The sequence below is a fragment of the Perissodus microlepis genome, chromosome 11 (assembly GCF_051167445.1).
Source record: "Perissodus microlepis isolate ML-2025 ecotype Zambia chromosome 11, ASM5116744v1, whole genome shotgun sequence".
In the NCBI taxonomy this organism is placed as follows: Eukaryota; Metazoa; Chordata; class Actinopteri; order Cichliformes; family Cichlidae; genus Perissodus; species Perissodus microlepis.
Window position 1 is genome coordinate 30,759,118 of NC_140471.1, and position 15,377 is coordinate 30,774,494.

General features: G+C 37.7%; 1 protein-coding gene across 1 annotated transcript in view; it reads right to left on the minus strand.

The window, feature by feature from the left end:
• LOC146378205 (soluble guanylate cyclase 88E-like) overlaps nucleotides 1–12,421 on the minus strand; it is a 112,055-nt gene extending 99,634 nt beyond the window's left edge. Inside the window, 1 exon segment of the mRNA XM_084942651.1 lies at nucleotides 12,254–12,421. Coding sequence (XP_084798777.1) covers nucleotides 12,254–12,421 — 168 coding nt within the window.
• Nucleotides 12,422–15,377: the final 2,956 nt, after the last annotated feature.

A 15,377-nucleotide genomic window follows, 5' to 3' on the forward strand; every position in this document is an offset into this window, starting at 1 on the left:
GTTTTAGCTGATAACACTGCACTCCAACCCTTTGATCCAAATATGAACACGTCTGGCTTCACAGACATCACCATGGTGACAGCCAAAATGCTGAAGTTGAGCCTCCAAAATGTGACGTCATGAAATAAACATTTGTCATCGCGTTCACTGTGTGCATCTTCTATATACAGTCTCAGGAATTACTTGTCTGTCCAGCTTTGCTGCTTCTGTTTTATTTCTTGTAAAAAGACAGTGTGATTTCAGATCCAGTGTTAGTGTTTTTTTCCCCATATTGTGCATCAGATCAACAAATTAGAAACTTAGTCTTTGAATACTGAATTGTGATGAACATATGAATTGGCATACTAAAAAAAATCACACTCTAAATATATGAAGTGCACTCTATACAGTTATAAAGAGTGGGTCCCAGACAAAGACAGACAAATCAGGCTATTCTGGTAATTATGCCTCATGATCATGAGACATCATCTGATCTATAGCTGCAATACTGAATGTCTGTGTAGGGACAGTAAAACAGAGCTGACATCTGCTGTTGTGACAGATGCAAGAGTTTACATCCATGAGCTGCATGAGATACAAAGTCACAGCTACATTATAGGACCATGATGCACTTGGGCTCAGCATGAACCTTTGTTGAAACAGCAGTGCATGCCAAAACATGAGAGTAATGCTAAATAACCGGATTATTAGTTATGCACGCAAGCTGATACAAAGTGGGAAAAAAGAGAGGGAAGATGCATGCTTACAGATGAAGAAGAAGCTCTTCCGCTAACATTATTTATTAGTTTTAATCCAAAGACCGAATGTGGCCAAAAGTGTTCAAATCCTTCTTCCTTTTAATGATCTGTCAGCTTATTTTTTTATATAGTGGATATGGTGTCAGGATTCGAGACACTGACACTTCTTTGCTTTGCTCATATGAAAAAGCCTAACGTTTTTCAACCACAAATAACTTTGAAGTGGGAAACTCTCATTAACTCCCAAACTCTTAATCTTAAAGAGGATGAAAACATGAAGAAACTGAGACAAATCCATTCAATGACCAGTAAAAGTCTTGCTCTGCAGTGAAGCAGAATAACTGCAAGGCCTCCCCATTTAGCTTCATTTATTCTTTCTGTGCTTTGCACAACAGTTGACAAGGTTTTCCATGCAATCTCAGCTCAAGGTCCATTTAGTAAGTATTCAGGTGCTTTCAGTGATACAACTCACTTTTATTACTCTGAATGTAAGAATGTCATATGCTTTATCCTGGATTTCGGCTTATCAGTTTCTGAACTATCATTTAAGATCTGCTCAGCTTGGTGTTTTATTTTGTTGAAAAAGAAACATTTTCATCACCTGTTTGACTACTGAACCATTAATTTAATGACAAAACAATATCTGACAGTCACAAGTGTTTTCACATGACTTTGAGCAATAGTTCAGCAGTCTTCCCAACCGTTATATGTAATTTAAGGTCCCTCAAAATCGTCTTGAAAATTTGATACTGAACTATTTTTTAATTACTTATTGATTTTTATTTGCGTGCAGTAGTAAACAAAGGTTTTGTTTTACTGACAGAAAGAGAAACAGAGAGACAGAAGGAAGAAAAACAAGAAAGAAAGACAGCTGACCAAGTGGGACATAAACCACTTATTGATTTTGACTGCTGATCCGTGTCACAAAATTGTCAGGAGATGCGTCTTACTGTTCGACTGTGTGAGAAATGACAGAAAAGAACCTGGGAAACAGAGTCAAGAACCAAGTAGGCTACTTAATTCATGAAAAAGTGACAAGTCTGAATTAAATATGATAGAATTTAATCAACAACCAAAAGCCCTATAGCTACATTACCACTTAGATAATGAATTGCCATTCTGAGCCTTTAGTAACTTAGTTTACTGACAAACACTTCCAAAGGGCTCTGAAATTTGGTTTGCACATCTCTAAATGCAGATTAGACAATTATAAGTCTTTTCTCCTTCATTTTGTCAGTCTTATGTTTTATTGTTGAAATGCATGATAGTACGCTATTTTTGAAAAATACACTGCCTCTCTTTTCTTCCAGGCACTGGAATGCGAGGATATGCTGAATTTTGAAGTCTCATTCCTTTATCTGACGTTTTTGGCCATTGCTTGGCTGCTGTGATGCACCTTTGTCTCGCACATTTTTAAATAATTATTTTACTTGATAGGTTAATAGATTAAAAAATAAATTAAAATATTAATGAATAATGGAAATAACAGTTGAAGCTCAGTGTGAAACTCCATAATGACCCACTTACTGGAGTCACGCTCCCTGAAGTGAAAGATAATGGCTCTCTCTCTCCTTGTGGTACAGACCAGACTGTTGTGTATCGCCTCAAGTAAGAGAACTCTATTTCTGTCTTTAAAGGAACAGAAATCACAGTTATCTGTATCTGTACTGTGTATGGTATTATTACTGTCAAATCAGGAATGTATACTAAATCTAACAACTCCCTTTTTACATCTTCTGGGCATGCCTAATGAGAGGAGAGCATAGGGTCGACTCACAATTCCCCATAGAGACTATATATTTCGTCTCACCTGGGAGATCTACATCTAGATGTAGATCTCCCAGGTGGGGTCGACTCACAATTCCCCATAGAGACTATATATTTCGTCTCACCTGGGAGATCTACATCTAGATGTAGATCTCCAAGGCTGTCCCTTCCCGAGCCTGGTTCTTCTGGATTTTTTTCCTGTTAAAAGGGAGTTTTTCCTTCCCCCTTTCATCAAGTTTTTGCTCATATGGGCTTGTTTGGTTATTGGGGCTTCTTTTGAATATTGCAGGGTCTTTACATTACAATATAAAGTGCATTGAGGTGAGTGTTATTGTGAATTGGCACTATATAAAAAATGTTATTTAAATTGAGTGCTTTAAATGACTGTTTGGTGGTATTGAAATGCAACAAGATCAAAGCCATTATGCGACAAGCAGCTCTGTGTTTTGTGAAGGATTTCAGTTTTCCACCACTTTCCATCTTTACTTTCTTTTTCAATATACACAAGTGTCACTTTTTTCTTACTAGTGATAGTGAAGGTGACTGAGACACAGGCAAAAACAAAATCAGGGCTCAAATCCTATGAGGGAGAGAAGGAAAAGTTGAAATGCACACTATGTTAAAAATAACTTGGACACATCACTGAGTCATGCTGGGAATAGGAAGCATATACCTTCAACAGACAAAATGTAAGTCCAAATGGAGCTGATTGAAAGTCTGTTTAATTTGAAACAAGAATTTTTTTTTCATGTTACAGCCTATTGTGTCAGACAGGTTTCCATTCAACTGCCACCGGTTTCAACCTGCACATTATAGTCCTGAGTGGACTATCAGACCTGATTAGTGTTTGCATTATTCATAATCATAGGATAAAAATATCTTTTTTCAAGCTAGACAGAGGGCGTGAACTGTGAAGTGCAGGAAACATGACAGGTACGGCTGCTCTTTAACTGTGATTGCTTGTTAATTGATAGAACACTGTGTTCTATCAATTTGTTTTTTTCTCCCTATTTAAGTGCATATTTTAGAGGTATAGGTTAAATTATCCTTTTGTCATTTTTTGAACTTTTCTGACTAACCTCTGGTCCCTTTTGGAATGAGAAACTGGAATGAGAAACAGTTTAATTCAGTTTTATTTACATAGCACCAAATTACAACAACAGTCGCTTCAAGACAATATGACAATCTGAATCAGTGTGTATAGTTGTAGACATTTTTGAAGAGTTTTAACTGATTGAACTACTTTCGTCTTTAATTTGATATGTTTTAACTACACCTTTATATACATAAATTGGGAAATGACAGCAATTACTTGGCTGTTCTTTTGGACTGAAATATCTTGTTCAGTGGGTTCAAGGTCCCTTTATTTGTCATTGTACAATATAAAATAGAATTACTCTGCAGCACTGCTTAAAAATGTCTCTCTTTATAAAGTATAAAAATAGTAAAAGTAATAATAGCAGAAGAGATTAGAAGAGAATAAATAAATAAAATTCACTCAGGCACAGTCATTTCAATGTGCCAATATATGCTACAAACATAAATGTCATTCCCAAATCATTGTTTGGGTGACTTCATAGTAGCATTTAGGGGAGCGGTGACCTTTGTGTAAAAAGTGTTCAAAACTGGAGTCATGTGTGTTTGTAATGTCCTCTCTGCCTGAGGGCAGAAGTTCAAAGAGATGGTGGGCACAGTGTGATGAGTCCTTTATGATGGTTGTTGCTTTCTGAAGGCAGCAGGATGTGAAGATATTGTTCAGGGCAGGTAGGTGTGTGTTTGTTATTTTCTCTGTAGTTCTGATAACTCTCAGCAGGGCGTTTTTGTCCTCCACAGAGCGGCTGCTGTACCACACTAAGATGCCATAGGTCAGGGCACTCTCAATGGAGCGGTGATAGAAAGACACCAGCAGACGTGGCAGGTTGATCTTCCTGAGAGTCCTCAGGAAGTGTACTTGCTGCTGTGCCTTTCCGATCAAACAGTCTGTGTTGTGTGTCCACGTGAGGTCCTCCGCTATATATGTGCCCAGTAACTTACATGTTAACACCCTCTCTACACATTTCCCATTTATCACCAGCGGCTGGTGATCCACCTTTTTTCTTCTGGAATCAATGAGGAGCTCCTTTGTTTCTTGTTGTTTGAAGTCAGGTTGTTAATTGCACCCAGTCTGTCAACTTCTGCACCTCCTCCCTGTATCCTGTCTCATCTGCTCTGTTGATCAGACCCACCGAAGTTACATCATCTGCAAATTTAATGATGGCATTGGTATTGTGGGTAGGCTTATAGTCGCGTGTTTACAGGGACTACAGGAAAGGACTCAGCACTCAGCCCTGCGGGATTACTGTATTGAGAGACAGGGAGGAGGAGCAGTGTTGGCCCACCTTGATGGAGTGTGATTGGTTGGTTGAAAAGTCCTTTGTTCCAGAAGATTTCTAACCTAGGCTTCCACCACACTATCTACCTTTGGACAGTTTGCCTGGAAGGATTGTATTAAAGGCAGAGCTCTAGTCCACGAATAACCTTTCATATGTCTCTGGTTGTTCCAGGTGGACCAATAGGATTTGGAAGGTGGTAGAGCTGACATAATCTGTTCATCTGTTGTTGTTTATTCCTATTGGTGGCAGTCTAGTTAGGGTGGGAGAGCAGCCTTGATATATTTCAGCACAAGTCTCTATAAGGATTTCACAAGGTGTTAATGCCACTGATCTGTAGTCATGGAAGTCTGTTATTGACGTATTAAACAAACAGTTTTAGACAGGTGGAAACAGAGAACCATGGCAGAGATATATTAAAGATGTTAGGTGTACATGTCATATGTTGTATTTTGATGTAAGATGCATGTTTGAACAAAGACTTAAATTTTGTGTGGATCCGAGAAGTTTAGAGTGTGATAGGATGGTGTGGCCAAAATCTAAGTTCTACTGTGAAATTTGACTTTGATGATCCAAAAGTGATCATAACAGGATTTCCACAGATCAGTCTAAAAACACAATAGCTGCCACAATGAAAGAGATCTTGACATAGGCAAGACGATGACCTTGACTGAGAGTATGACCAAATCTATATCCGCTAATATTTTTTAATTTTTGTTGCCTGAGTCCCAGAACTCATAAAGTTTAAGTGTCGATGTAAATGTTAACTATAGTGCTCGTTTGAAACCAAAGTTCCAATTTCTTTTCTGAGTTCACTGCAGTTTCTAACCCCCTGGATCTTGTTCAATACATTTACATAATTTTTAGATGATCTAACCACAAATGCATGTAAATTATCAATATTTTTCAGGAGTTGAATTATGCCACATTGTTGGAACTATGCGTGAATGCTTGTGTGTGTGTTAGTAGCTTCAAGCACTGAGGCAATTTCTGTGCCAGTGACAGCATTTATCAAGTCTTTCATATCGACTGTGAAGCTATAATGTGATTTCAAAAATAAAAAATGATGCACAGTATAATGCACCTATGGCACACTGCATTTTAAGCCTATTATTCACTAACAACTTGTCATCAATAGTCATTTTTCTACCTGCTTAGGGATGTTAAATGGCAACAATATTTGTATGAGTGTCAGTGTAGAGTGTAGAGTCTGATTCACGCTAGTTTGCGTGGTGCAGATGGTCAGCCCTATAACCTTTTTTAATTTCTTCCAGTGAAGGTAAGACACCAGGAGAAAGGTAACACAATTACACAGAAGGCAATTAGTGCCTTGCTCTCAGCATTATTGAACTGGGAGGTGTAATTATGCAGATGAAGTTTGTGACAACTATGAATATCTTGTATGAGACAATGCCATTACCCAACCCTGTTTTTTTTAATTAGTATTTTGCTCATGTTTGCTGTGACATTAGGGGTAATGTTGCAGAGAGGAGAGCAAGTGGAGGACACGGGCATACTTTACATACGTTAAACCATTAAAACCTGGGATGCAGTGTTATTCTGAATAACAAACCCCATTAATTAAATCAAATGATATCTTTACACATTTCAAGAGTGTCATGGACCGTTCTATACATATTGCAGCTTTGTACTGTCACCAAAGGACAGTCTGAAAATATGCAGAAATCTGTAGGCTGGTCTTGTTTGTGATTGTGCTGCTGCTGGTTCTTTAGTTTAGGCCCTGCCTTGGAGACGACAGACATTATAACAAGTAAACTCTCTATAATGAAATAATTTTAAGGTTCTGAGTATAGTTACATTAAACATTAAAATATCATTGCTGAAATATTTGTAATAGAAAAACAAATCATTTTAGTTGTTTTAGCACATAAAGTGGTGTGTATACATTTTTTACATGTCTATCTGTATAGCACTATGTTCCTTTGTACACAGATATATGACACTCGCACAAACTGACATGAGGGTGACTCGGTGCATCTTACGTGGACTTTTATTGCTTTAATTGTTAAATCATAGAGTAAAAAAAAAAAAACAATCAAATAATGCACTGCTTGTGCTGGGATAAGCTGCGTAGTGCTGTTGTGTCAGTAACACATTAAAAGTGTTCATTTATAGCTTCAACACTGTAAGATACTTTATGAGTATCCAAAGTATTCCAAAGAAAATTTAATTATCGTTTTTGCAAAACAGTTTTTAGCCTTTATACTTACATAAGCTATATTCTCTGGTTATCCACATCTTAATACTTAAATGCATTATTATGCAAAGAATGTAAAACGCAGTACACATTGACTGCTTAAAGTCAACACAACTTAAATATATTTATGAATTAAAGAATATTAGTAGTAGTATAGATATATAGATATGTCTATCAGTATCCAAACATTAAACGCTATCAAGCAGCAGTGGATCATAAACGGTGACATCATCTACCCTCCCAAGACTTGGTGTGACTACCCCCCCCGACACTCAGAGTTCAGTCCACAGATCTGAAAGCCAGGGGTCCCGGCCTTTTGGAGGGAAAAGCTTGTGGCGTCTCCCATCTGTCATCAGCACAGTGGCCAAATGAGCCTGTTCTTTACTAGGAGCCAACAAGATAGATTGAGCCACTTCATCATGGCTGTATGGGGCAGAGTTGAAGCACTGCACTGCATGCCTCTTTGACAGCCTGCCCTCCCCCTCTGTGCCTCTCTATGGTTACCATCAGGATAATATAGAGTACAGCGAACTCATTAGCAGTACTACCACTGTGACTGCAATTTTCAATTACTGAATAATTATTTGCACTCATCAACATAACACGGAAGCTTGATCCTCAGCTTATATTACCCATGAAAAGCTGGTTTGTTATGAAAGACCATGGTGGTCCATGTGGTTTACTTATTTCTCTGAATCATCTGGTTTGTTTGTGCTTCAGTCACTGACAAGCTGCAGGTTGCATGAATCTGAGACAGAATTTGTGAACAAGAAATTCAACCTTACGATAAAACTTTAAAGCAAATAAATGAACATTAAAGACATTGCTTGCTTCCTGGGAAAATCATATGGCTTAGACAATTCTGCACGATTTACATCAAATGCCAAAGCAAAGTTTTTGTAGTATGAAAAAGAGAACTGTCAGGTCACACATCCAGCTCTTTTCATTACAACAATATAAAATTAGAAAGCAATTATTATTAATATTTTTTTTAAAGGCAATGCATGTTGAAAGTCGGCATAGTCCGCAAGTTAATTGGAACACCCACCTTTAATGTTCTTGTTTGGTGGTGCTGATTTATTACCCCCTTGACGACCTTTCAATCCAACCAACAAAATTAATATAGTTTCAAACAATGTCGGGAGGAAAATAGTGTTCTTTATTATTTATAATAACTAATGTTCTTTTGCCTCTACTGAAATAACCCTAAAACAATGAAGATAAAATCATTTTTTGGAATGATTTACTAACATAAACCACAGTTGACATTATAAATCCATCTGTCAGCTTGTTGTGGCTGAAATTATTGCAAGTAAATACTGAGAAAATGGTACAGCAGTTTCTCATTTAAAAACTAAAGGAAAGCCATATGAACTGGAACTCCACTAGCCTGCAACTGAAGGAAGAAAAATAACTTTGAGGGGTAGGGAAGTGTGTTCTTCTTTACCTGCTATATTTGGCTGATCATGCTATACCAACAGTTTTCTATACGACATGAAAAGATAAGATAGACTGATTGATAGACAAATGATGGATCCTTGATGTTGTTGGGCTTAGTCAACATAATCTTTCCTGTGGAAGTCAACCACAATCCCTTTTGTCTTGCTGACATTCAAAAGAGGACCATTTCTTCTGGACCACTCCACAAATGCCCCTTTTCCACTACTGCCTACTAAGCTCTGACTGGGCTCGTTTTTTAGGGTACCAGTCCATGCTCCTTTGGGTGGCAATCTCACTTATTGTTGGCTCTTTCTCTTTCGGTAGAGTATCACTTCCTGATCTTATTACAATGCACAGTGGTGTTTCACTAACAGTATTCACTCACTGTGTCTTTAGGGATTTGCTAGCTTAGCTTAGCTTGTAGCCTACTCGCTAGCAGCATAGCCTCTTCAGGTCCCTCCACCACTTTTAATTCATTGTGTCAGATGTTTAGTTACTCCTCTGTTTCCATTAGTAATAACGATACTTGTAATACATGTAGCCTATTTGCACCTCTGGAGATCACTGAATTGGAGACCCAGGCTAGACACCTTTGAAAGACCTGTAGCTAGCCAAGATGTTGGTAAAACCCAAGTCAAAACATCAGTTTAGCTGAAAAAAGAGGCATCAGCTTCATTTGTCATGGTTGAAAATCAGATAGATTATCCATCTACATGTACAATGACATAAAGGGTTATTCTGTTATTTTCATTTAGCTACAGCCACCATCATACGAGGTGGTAACAGCCCACTATACCAGCTGGTAGTTGGTGGGTGTGGCCTACTAGCATTAAGAATTGGAGTGGCAACAAGTCATATCCGTAAGTCCATTCACTGGGTTGACAAAAATCAAAACTGCTCTTGTTTCTTTCAGGAGCTCAGATTTGTGATATAATTAAACTCCGGCAGCCAACCCATTGACAGACTAAAGGCACAAACAAACTTTCTGGGAGCCTTTGTTTTAAGTTTTACTCATTAGTTAAAGAAACAAACTCACACAACAAACTCTGACCAGCAAATGCTGCTGAAAAAGCATGTTACTTAAAGTGAACCCCTTTGCTTGCACAGTTTGTGATTATGATTGCATTAAAACAGATGCTTCCATTGCATGGGCATGTGGAAAGAATAATTTCACATTAACATAGTTATTCCACCTGCCTCGTACCAGGTCTTTGGAACAGCTTGAAGTAAATTATTACACGTTGAGTTTCTATTGTTAACTCATTGTGAAAATGAGATTTTATGAACACCACACAACAATATTAAGTAAAAGAGATTCAATTGATGTTCAAAACTTACAGTTCATTGTAATTTTAAGTGCTTCTGCCTTGGGCGTTTGCTTGGTCTCTAACCCTTTTACTATGATTTAATTTATATGCATGACAGACTGCAGTCAAGTGCTTAGTCATCAGTGAGCTTATAGTCCAGCTTGAAGTGATTTCCAGAGTTTATAATATTCCAACTAACCACAGCTAGGCCTCAAAATGTGATCATGTCACCGTAACCCTGACATCATTTTTATTTAATTATATTCTTTATATCTTGTGTACAATTATCCAAACTGCAGTCTGAAGTACAGAGTCTAGAGAAGTGCACTATCCACTGTTAAGTGCTGAAAGACAAGGTTTTTTTCATTGGAATTTTGATGGGGGGTTTTTTGTTGTCTTTGTTGAAATGAGATCAGACACTGCATACCAGCTATTTTGTTAGTTAACATGTTTTATGAATTTTCCATCTTAAACAAATATTAAATTACCTCAATGGTCAAAGCTTTATACTTAAAAGAAACAAATAGCCCACACATCAAGTCTGCGTTTGTGTGGTTTGTTAAGATTTTAAGTGTCCTTCATTAATCCCATGTTGATAGAAAAAAATGAGCAACTACACCTTCAGCAGCCTGTTCCTTATTTTTTCACTGCTTCCTGTCTCTCACCATGCTGCAGACACACTCAACTTTTCACCATGAATTAGAGTTCACAGTCAGGCATCAAAAAATGGCTCCTTTCCTTGTAGAGTCTCTGTCAGCAGTCAGAGCACTCTGCTGTCCTCGTATTTCTTTTTTTTTTTTTTCATTCCTTTTTGGCTCATTGTCCCTCTTATCTGTAGCTCTGTCTGCTTTCTCTTTTTGTTATCTGGAGCAACTATGAAATAATAAAGGGGAAGAAGAAAGCAGGACGAGACATACAAGATGAATACTGTAGGTGCTGAGGACACATAGAAATCTCCAGATGGCTATCGCTTGTTGCCACCATTAGTGTGTGTGCACTTGAAAAAATAAGCATGAGGCCTCTAGCATATTGTTGATCCTTTACAATGTAAGTCTTATATATTTTTTTCTTATATTCAGTTTCACTGTGAAAAAATAAAAACTTTATCTTAATGACACATTGTGGCTTCACTCTGTTTGTTTAACATTTAAAATTCTAAAAAAGTGATGTTTCGGTGCCTCTCAGTCTAAAAACAGAATGTACATAATACACAACCAGATTTTTTGCTAGTTTTCTGCCGCTGAAAGAGATAATCATGATCTCTTGATCTATAACATCCCTAAATTAAGGTAAATTAAGGTAGTTAAGGTAATAAATTATTGTTGTTGTTTGCAAGAAGTATTTTGACCTCATTTTGTGGGTCTTTGTGAGCTTCTTTGTGAGTGTAAGTACTTTAAAGCAAAGTGGGAACCTCTCAGTGATGTATACATGTATTGCTTTATATTTTAAGCACACAATGATTGTTATAGTATTTTCCAAACCATCAAGAATACCCATAATAAGAAATACAACAGCAATCTGGACTGTCAAAGCTAATAAAGAAATCTCCCCAAGCACAGACATTTACACAAATGTACATAATGTAGAATCTGAAATCAAAGTGGAATAAAATAAAAGATTAGGATATGCAAGTAATGTGGGTGCACACACAGCAGTAGGAGATGCAGTCCACAGGAAAACTTGGTCTAAAGGTGGTGGCTCCTTGCTTATTCAACACCCATAACAATTTATTTACAGATACTAGAAATGTACGTTATATCATTGCCATGCAATAGAGAACACATATAGAGTAAATACTTAGAATTTACCTCTTTTAAGCACATTTATAAATAAAATTACTATTCATGTTTCTGACAAAATGTAAAAAAAAAAAGCAAAAGTCCATCATAACCAAGAAATAAGTCGAAAGACATGTTTAGCATGAGCAAATATATATATATATAGCAAGGTCTCTCATCACTATTAATGTTTGGGGTTTTTTGTTGTTTTTTAATGAAGTAGAAACAGATTCATGTCAGTCTATATCGCTCAGCCACACTGAACAAACTGCCTGTTTGTACCAGTTTTTCTGTCTGTGTTGCACATGTCCTGCTTTCACTTGATGACTCTATACTATTTCTTCATATCCATCTTGGCTCGACATACATTACAGCTCTTCTAGATGGCATCTAAGTTCAAAATCAGACTGGATGTCCTCCACAACACTGCCATTTGTGTTGGCCCTGGTTGCACCACAAACATTTGCTGTGCCTCATTCCTTTAGCAAGAAGGCCATTCACGTTCAAATTTTTTTGACATCGATATTTCTCCCCTTTCTGGCTGCGATTGGCTTCTTTTGGAGCTGACTGATGATCAGTCTCAACGTCGTCTGCAAACTGACTGTCAGACTGATTAGACAGTGGTTCTATAGCTCACCTGGTGGAGCAGGTGACCCGTGTACTGAAGGCTAGAGTACTCACTGCAGGGACGTGCCCCAGACCATTTCCTGTGAGTATCGTTCCCTCTCACTCTGTCCCCAACCTCCAGCTTACTGTCTGCTTTTTCCTGTCTAATAAAGGCCCCATATTCCGAAGTCTTCTTCATCTTCCTCTTCTAAAATCCCTGAGCTTCTCTGAATAACGAACCTTTTCGCCACCTTGATCAACAATGAGCAATATATGAAAGATATTTCTCTGTTGTGTCACACCCCCGATTTACAGCTGGGATAGAACATGAGGAAATATAGAATAGATCCTGAAAAACCGAGACCAAAGCGTGCGGGAATGGGAGAGCAGAAAGGTGTAGGTGTTTAAAATGTAACAATGTAGGAACCTTGCACAGGAAACGCAGGAACAGAAAGACAAACCACACAGAGGCACAGAAACAGGCATAGAAACAAATACAGCCCCATTTCTCTAAAAATAAGACTTTTGTGTCTCATGCTGTGAGAGACTGTGGGCCCTTTTGCATTTTTCTCACACAACATAATTAGAGATGAATGGATTGCACGTTTCTTGACCAATTCCAAAGCATAACCTGCTGATTCTAATTCTCTTTCCACTAACTCGCAGTATGTACAAGCAAAAATCTAATTTTCTTCAATGCAAAATATTATTTTTGTAATAAAAGAAATGATTAGCCTTTACAGTTTATCCTAAACTGAAGTTACAGGAGCTTCTCTGACTTAGACAACAACTCTCAGCAATCTCTGTGAAGACGTACAAATAATGAACTGAAGATGAGTTTTTGTACACCCACCTTTCCCTGACATACAGTACCTTACCACAAAAAAGCAGATAGGCAGCTGCTTTTCTCTTTAACTTTCCTCATAACTACTTTGATCCTCTGCTCATACCGAGGCTCATACCAAGGCATTTTGCTTGTGGCTGGCATGGAGCAGTGAACTTTAGCTTTAGCCATTTTGCCTTTGTGAGCTCCTTTAAAGGGTCCATGTTCAACTGGATAATGGTGATTAAGTGTCTTTATTCTTTTGCCGGTGTTTTCATGAGGGTTCCCTCATAGTTTAGTTTGGTGAACTTTGTGTCTACCCTCACAGTAATGAGCTTTACGCTGACAACATGTTAGCATTTGGCTGCAAGTGTGTCACCAAACCTAAGTCGACAATACCGGATATGCCTATTCCAGTTCCTGGCTGGTCGATCGGTGTATTTCTAATCATTTTCTTGAATCATATTTAATTTGCATGTTTTTGGTGAATAAGAAAATTGTGAAAGAGAAAGCTTTATGAATAAAGGACATAAATATAGTTATAAAATAGTTATTATTTTTTCCTCTCGCTCTCTTTTATTATGCACAATGGTACAATGGTACAATTCCATTTTGGCAGTTGTTTTAAAACAATGGTGGCTCAGAGTTTGTGTTTTTTATTTTTTTGCTGTATAATTGAGATTTTATAATAGACACTTTGCCTGTGTTTGCTTTTGATTTCCCCTTCAAATATGTGGTTCAACCAATAAAGTGGCTGTTTGTTTACCTCTGGATGTTTGTCTGACAGCTCATCTTTCTCATCCTGTTTGACTTGTTGTTGAACAGATCTCAGCAATCAGTCTTGAGATAAAATACTACGAGTAAAGACAGAAATGATGGCCACAAAATGAATGTCCTTTAGACAAAGACACCGCTTCTTTTATTCCTCCACTAAAACCTTCTCAGTAGGCATAAAAGAATCTCTGAGCGTCCTAACCTTCAGACTGTCTCTTCTCATTTTAATTTCTTCTCACAACAGCGTCTCAGCTCAAGAAATGTTCTTCAGTAGTGTATCACAAATCGCCTTGATTTTCCATTTTTAATCCACAGAAATATATCAAACACCACCTCCCAGGTGTGCAGTAATCATGGATTATGTTCACTAAGCAACCACTAAGTCATACATAATGGATTTGGTCAACAGCCTAAAAGAGACAGCATATCCTTCTGTATAATTACTTAGATCTTCTTATCTCAGGCGTAATCACATTCCATGGTTTTGATAAGACTTCTTGATGAGTGAGAAGGATTTCGGAGGACTTTTTTTCCATCACTTCATTTTACCGAGTCTCTTGGGAGGGAGTATGGAAAGGAAGAAATGGTTTGCTTAAAAAATAAATAAAATAAAAAAATCGTTGTTGGAAATTAATCCTTCTCTCTGTATTCCAGAGAAGCCTCCACGATTTCAAGCTGACATGTTGCATTGCTCCACCAGTTTTAAATTATCATACAGATAATGCAAGTCTATGTGACAGTCTGTTGCTTTAGTTCACTTTAATGGAATGACATTAAAGCCCTTTTACAGTCGAGTGGAGAGTGAATGCAAGGAAAAGTGTACGATGTCATTCTATAACTTCTGTGCAGAAGGGCAGTTACTTAGGCAGTGAAGCTCACAGTCTGATTTAATTCATTACACACACCTCACACACAGAGGAAACCCTTGTCTTCCCAAAATGCATATATTCAACTCGGGGGAAGGGAGAGAAAATGTACACCAGCCTTTTCCAGGTACAGCACTGTGTATCTGCATCAGCTAATCGATTGGTACTGTGAGACTGAGTAAACAGCTGTAACTGGACAGATGAACTGTCAGTCTCTGTGGCTGTTTCTCCTAGTTCAACTTCGAATTTATCTTCCACCTTTTGTCTGCAAAGTCTTTTTTTTTCAGTCAAGACTTGGAAACACTTATTTTTTTTACGTATGCATACTCTGCCTCAGAGTCCACACAACTGCGTGTGTCAGGAATGTATTTCTGATTTCAGTATTAGCTCTGACTGGCAGATTTAACCTGCAAATCTTCAAGTTCAACAAAAGAAAAGGTGCTGTTATGATGGGTTTTGTCAAATCAATATTTGACAAGACCACCTTTAACCTCCTCCCTAGATGATCCAAAAATGCTACAACATTGCCCGATAGAATTCCTGCTCATCGATTTGCAGGATTGGTCAATTAAAATTAGACAAACTTACCTTTCTACACGTCTCTCACCATTTATGATTTATGATATACGGTTCTGAGTGGGCCCATTCAACATGCAGGGGTTGCAAGAGTCATTGCAAGTGGCTAGTTTTTG